The sequence below is a fragment of the Fukomys damarensis genome, unplaced genomic scaffold, assembly GCF_012274545.1.
Source record: "Fukomys damarensis isolate Sample0158 unplaced genomic scaffold, DMR_v1.0_HiC HiC_scaffold_13, whole genome shotgun sequence".
Lineage (NCBI taxonomy): Eukaryota > Metazoa > Chordata > Mammalia > Rodentia > Bathyergidae > Fukomys > Fukomys damarensis.
Genome location: NW_022900925.1, coordinates 35,311,449 through 35,317,893, shown reverse-complemented (window position 1 = coordinate 35,317,893; position 6,445 = coordinate 35,311,449). Strand labels below are relative to the sequence as shown.

At 56.4% G+C, this 6,445-nt stretch overlaps 1 protein-coding gene across 1 annotated transcript in view; it reads right to left on the bottom strand.

Moving 5' to 3' along the window:
- Positions 1 to 6,445, bottom strand: part of Osbpl7 (oxysterol binding protein like 7) — a 26,214-nt gene that overhangs the window by 9,565 nt on the left and 10,204 nt on the right. The window contains exons 20-21 of the mRNA XM_010620300.1: positions 6,004 to 6,231; positions 3,139 to 3,263 (exon numbers count right to left, since the gene is read on the bottom strand). Of these exons, the coding sequence (XP_010618602.1) occupies positions 3,139 to 3,263; positions 6,004 to 6,231 (353 nt within the window). The remainder of the gene's footprint in view (positions 1 to 3,138; positions 3,264 to 6,003; positions 6,232 to 6,445) is intronic.

Sequence of the window (6,445 nt, the reverse complement as noted above, 5' to 3'; positions counted from 1 at the left end):
TTTTTTTTTTTTTTTTTTTTTCAGACAGGATCTCGCGATATGGCCCAGGCTGGCCTCAAACTCACAGTGATCCTCCGGCCTCAGCCTTTGGAGGGCTGGGATTACAGACATGAGCCACCACGCCTGGCTGTAAATGTACTTTTAAATTTAAATTTTGATCATTCATTGATAGTGTACACAGATAGCCTATTTGTAAGCAGGGTATGGTGGGGCACACCTGCACTCAGGAGGCTGAGGCAGGAAGATCACACGTTCCAGCCCAGCCTGGGCAATTCAGTGACTTAGCAAGACCCTATCTCAAAACAAAAAGTAAAAAAATGCTGGGAAGCAGCTCTGTGCAGAGGCCTCAGGAATCGATAGTGTCACAGACACACACACAAAAACCAAAACAAACACCACACACACACACACACACACACACACACACACACAAAACCTGCAAAATGTTCCTCAGCCCAAGCTTCCTTTCCCTTTTTGTTTTTTTGGTACCGGGTTGAACTCAGGACCTTGCAATTTTTAAGCAGGTGGTGGTACCATTAAGCTAAATTGCCAGCCCAAGCCCAAGTTTCTCAAGTGTCTTTCTTCCTGTTAATTTGTTCATTTCCTCTTGAGATTCCGGGGAGAGCAATCTCTGATTGCGTGACTATGAAGTGTCTGTTCTCAGAAGCAGGATTCGCACCCCAGGGGTGACTCCATGGCACAGTGTCCCCAGTTGCCTAAGCAATTTGCTTTATTAGGGAGTGGTGGCGCACACCTGTAATCCCAGCACTTGGGAGGTTGAGGCAGGAGGATCGCTGTGAGTTTGAGACCAGCCTGGGCTACACAGTGAGTTCTAGGTCAGTCCCAACTCCATAGTGAGACCCTGTCTCAAAATAAAAAATCGGCTTTGTTAGGGCAAAGTTATTGCCTGAATTATAATTTAATGTAGACCTATAATATCAATAGAAGCCTTCCAGAAGTTCTTTTTGTGCCTGTGGCACTGGGGCCTTTACACTGATCTGCATCCCCAGCCTGTGTTTTAAATTTTTTTATTTCAAGACAGGTTCTCACTACATTGCTTTATTTTTGGTACTGGGGATCAAACTTGGGACCTTGTGCAGGCGAGGCAGGAAGCGGCACCACTGAGCTAAATCCCCGGCCTACGGTGTTTAACTTGCCCAGGACAGACTTGAACTCGGATCCCTGGCTGGTCCTCCAAGAGTGCTGGGACTGCAGGTGTGCAGGCTGAGGCCCATGGATACAAGGCCAGTGTGAAAACCCCTTCCCTGAGCCAGGTGGGGACAGTGGAGGCCCCCAGGGGACATCTGGAGGGCAGGGCAGGGCCAGGTCAGAGCCAGGACTGGCATCACTGGGTGCGGACCGTTGGAAGGGACCAGTCCCAGGTTCCCTGCAGTCCCTAGGCCACACCCACGATCCCAGGACCTCTCCACCCGGGAGCCACCCCGTGGCCCCAGGAGCTGGGCCCTCAGTCCCCCCCCAAAAATGCTCTGCCTCGGGGCTTATCAGTCCCCAAAGGCCACAGCCCAGCTCCACCCAGTTGGGGACCCGCCCTGACAGGCACAGGGAGAGGACAGCCACAGGACCTGCCTTCTGGGGAGAAGCTCCTGCAGCCTCCTGCCCTCACTGTATCTCTGGGCACCAGTTCCCCTGTGCCCCCACCTAAGCCCCCAAGCATACCCTCCTATTGTCTCAAACCTATCGGGAAACTGAGGCAGTGGCTGGTGTCTGTGTGGCCACAGCAGGAGCGGCTGGAAGAGGAAAAGGGAGTAAGCCCCAGAGTCAGGGGCAGAACTCAGGTCTCCGGGCACCTTGCCCAGGGGCTCCTCCCTGTCTACACCGCCCGCATTCCTGGTGTTACACGGGTGGCTGTGGCCACCGGCCCTGGTTTGGAAAAAGAGGCTGTCACTGCTGTGCTGCCACTGCCCAGCTTCGCTAAAAGGAGAAGCAGCCAGGTATGGTGCCACACACCTACTAATCCAGCACTCGGGAGGATGAGGCAGGAGGGTCATGGCTATGAGTTCGAGGCCACCCTGAACTACACAGTGAGACCCTGGCTCAAAAAATAAAACATGGGCCGAGGATTTAGCTCACTGCCACCTGCCTTGAAAGTGCAAGGACCCACGTTCGATCCCCAGTACCCAAAAAAAAAAAAAAAAAAAAAAAAAAAAAGAGCAAAAAATAAAACACCAGGGATTTAGCTCAGTGGTGCCACCTCCTGGCCACCTGCCTCACAACTGCAAGGTCCTGAGTTTGATCCCGGGTACCAAAAGGTGGGGGCGCAGAAGGGAGGAGGCTGCTGTGACCCGCCCTTCCACCTCCCACCTGCTCACCTTCTTGGCTGCTCTCCAGGGTCCTTGGTGATATCACATGAGCTAAACTGGAAGTGGCCCAGTGGGTACCTTTTTTCATGTCCTCATTTCTGTCCCCTCCACCCATACAGACACCCCTCCGACACACAGGGAATTTTTTCCTGGCCACTTGTAACATTTGGAGGGCCCCGGGCAGGAGTATAAACACATAGCCCATCTGTACTATGTGGTACATGGGTTTGGTTGGTTTGGGTTTTTTGTTTGTTTGGTACCGGGGATCGAACTCAGGACCTTGTGCTTTTGAGGCAGGGGGCAGAACCACTGAGCTATATCCCCATCCCTGGTTTGTTTTTTTTTTTTTTTTTTGAGACAGGATCTCCCTGTGTAGCCCAGGCTGGCCTTGAATTCACTATGTAGCCCAGGCTGGCCTCAAACTTGTTGTGACCCTCCTGTCTCAGCCTCCCGAGTGCTGGGATTACAGGTGTGCACCACTGTGCCTAACTAATAAACGTTCAAAAGTTATCCAACTAACCATTTAAAATACGTTGTAGGGGCTGGGGATGTAGCTCAGCGGCACCACACCTGCCTCGCAAGCACAAGGTCCTGCGTTCAGTTCCCCAGCACCAAAAAGAAAAAAAATTGTACCCTCCAGCACTGACAAATCATTCCCTGTCGATTTCCTGTTGGTGCTGAGGGTCAAACCCAGAACCTTGGTTGTGCTAAGGAGCCCTCGACCACTGAATTCCATCCCAGCCCAGCTCCAGATTTGGACTCCGTCCACCCCAGCGCTTCCTGCCCGAGCAGACCTGGTCCCTAGGCCACCGCTGACCCCACTTTCCTGACCCTGCGGTCGCCGTCGCTGGGAAAGCGGCCACCCTCGGGAAGTGACACCTGCAGCGGTCGGGAGGCCCCGTGGCCAGGGGCGGGCAGAGACCGAATCCAGAGGCACTGCGGCTGCAGAGGCAGGAGAGGGAAAAGCCCTCCTCCGACTTTTCCCCGAGACCCCACCGACCGCCCTCCCGCAGCGTCCGGGAGTGGTCTGGGGCCCCCCTCTCCCCAAGTGGGGCGTCCTGGCTCAGGAGCGCTGCATCTCGACGGGACCGCGGTGGGTGGCTGGAAATTGGCCGGAATCGGGGCTGTAAAGCTGAGTGCACTGCCATCTGTCACGTGCTTGAGGCCCCACGCGGATGCACCTGCCAGGGGCGCTCAGACCACGGAATGGGCCCTTTCTAGGGCCCGCGCGCCCTCTTGAGGATGCTCGGAGAATCGCAGCGCCGTGAGGCAACCGTGAATGGACTCTGGCCGGCACCCTGTTCTCCCCGCGCTGCCCTAACCCTTTCAATCTCTTCTGCCTCCACATCCTCCCCAAATCCCCTCCCACCTTCCGCCCTGGGGTCAGATCCTTCATGTTTTTGGTTTTTGAGACAGGGTCTCGCTATGTAGTTCAGACTGGCTTCGAACATGCAGAGATCCTCCTGCCTCTGCCTCCCAAGTGCTGGGATTACAGGGGTGCACCACCACGCCCTGCCAGAGCCCTCATTTTGAGGGGTCCCTCACACTAGGAACTCACAAGGCCGGCCTGTCCAGGGTTCCGGCCCCGCGGGGCACAGCGCCCATGGCTTGGACTTTTCCGTGTGGGAGCACCTGCCTCTGTCAGTACTGGGATGCATCTTTCAGGAACCCAGTGACTTTCTCCCAGTAACACCCTCCATTAGGAAGACACCCTGGAACTCCCGAATCTGAGGCCAAGATCTCCCAGCCCCTGCGGCCTCCGTGTCCAGGCACCTCAAGGATCTTGACAGCTCTCTGAATCTCCTCTGGTGCTCTCAGCTTTTGGGAGACCTGGCTCAGCATCTGTACCCAGAACAGGTCACTATGGGAGCAAGACCCAGCCAGAGCCGGGCACGCTGAGGCACGCCTGTCATCCCGACATTTGGGAGGCTGAGGCAGGAGGATCAGTGCGAGTTCAAGGCCAGCCGGGGCTACATAGTGAGATTCTGTCTCATAAACAAACAAAACACACAGACCCATACAGATTATCTGAAGTACTTTCAACTTTTTTGGCCTCTTGCAATTGAACGTATCCATCAGCTACTTGATAATTAAATTTTTAAGAATTACCTGTGGGTGGAGCCGCCTGGGGCTGGAAGCTCCGGGACAGATGAGGTAACACTGTGCCTCTTCTCCCTCTGCCCCTTCCCCGGACCCCAGCACCTCCGCTGCTTGCAGGCTCCGTCCTTTGCCCACTCAGGGGAGGAGGACCCCAGCTCGACACACTGGTGTGTACGCTGACCAGGAGCTGGGGTCACTAGGCCCGCACTGTTCCAGTTCCCTCCAGGCCCCCATGTCCTCCAGCCAAGGCCAGGCCTCAGGGTTTCCCCCAGTCCCAGGGTGACGGGCTGTCGGGACAAGGGAAATGATGTTGCGATCTAGTCTCTCTCAATCCAGTTATTAAAATACGTACAAGTTGAATGCAGGCTGGCTGTTCGGGTGATCTGCAGGGCAGGCATGGGGGATGATTGTGGACACCAGTTTCAAAAGGTTCTTGCCCGGTGTGGTGGCAAACACCTGTAATCCAAACCCTCAGGAGGCTGAGGCAGGAGAATCATTCAGCCTGGGCTACATAGTGAGTTCCAAGTCAGTCTCAGCTACACAGTGAGACCCAGTCTCAAAAAAAAAAAAAAATCAGCCTGTTCTAAGGGCATTTTTAAGACACCTAAGAAGCCCAGTGAGCAATCAGGGTCCAAACCGGAGGGTGAGGGAATAGGAGAGCCAGGACTAGGGTGGGAGGGATGGTGACAGTAGGGATACAGGCAGGTGAGGTTCGGCCGCAGCCAGGCGCTGTGGAGAGAAGAGCTGGGCAGGAACACTGCTGGGAAGGGATGAGGAGGCCCAGCTCTAGGCGTGGCCGAGGACCTGGGGCTTTAGCTCGGGTGGGGGGGAGGCTGCGCCAGCCCAGGGCTGCCATGACGAAATGCCACCACGGGGGACCTAAAACCCCACAGCTGAGCTGCAGGTGAGAGCAAGGCGCTGGCAGTCCTGGGACCCTTTCTATATGCCTCACGCCAGTCTCTGCCACCTGTCCACGAGGCCCACTCCTGTGTCTGGTCCTCTTTTTCCTTTGTTCGGGAGAGGTTTCAGGCTAGTCTTGAACTCACTATGTAGCCTAAGCTGGCTCTGAACCTGCAGAGATCCTCCTGCCTCAGCCTCGCGAGTGCTGAGATCACAGGACTGTGCCACTACGCCCGGCTCTCCCTTCCTGCTCTTCTCTCTGCACCCAACTTTCCCTCTTCTTACAAGGGCATTTCTCGCTGCATGAGGGTCCACCCTAATCCCATTCGGCCTGTTTAACTTCATTGTGTCCGCAAAGGCTGTTTCCGAATAAGGCCACCTTCCGAGAGACTGGGGACATATCTGTCAGAGACACCATTCAAGTCGCGGCGATGGATTTGGTCCCTGCATGGAGCCTGAGTACGTCTTTTTCAATGAACAGTCACAGGTCAAAGTCTTTATTGGAGCTTGGAATGTCACAGCAATTCACCTGACTGAGACGCAAACTGAGAAAATGAGCAAACATGGCGGACACCTCGGAGCAGTGGTGTCCCGGACTCCCGCCTGCCCGCACGCACGGACGCACGCACACACGGATGTACGTACGCACGCACGGGCGCGCGCATGTGCATAGGCTCCCTACCGTGGCTCTGAGCCAGGGCCCAGGATGTCCCCGCCTCCTGGAGGGAGCGGGTTCTTCGCGCTGGGAGTCCCTGGAGGACTGGGAACGAGGGAGCTGGAAGCTGCAGAAGGACATGGGTGGCCAAGGACCAGGGAGCTGCAGAAAGGCCCGCTGGCCAGGGTCTGGATAGATGCCGGGCGGGGCTGCGGAGGAAAGGTCGCCTCTTCCTTCACTCCGGCAGCCGGCGCCCTGGGCACAGAGGGCCGGGGAGTATCAAGGGGTCCCCTGTGTCCTAGCAAGGCACTGCATGGGGAGCAATCCTGGGAGCCTGGAGTCCCCCCAGGCGCTCCGCGGGGCACAGGAAGGGGGGACAGCTGCAGGGGGGACAAGACTGGGGGAGCGAGGCCGCCCGTCGCCTGTCACCGAGCGAAAGGTCCCCTCGGCGGCAGCGGGGACAGGGCCG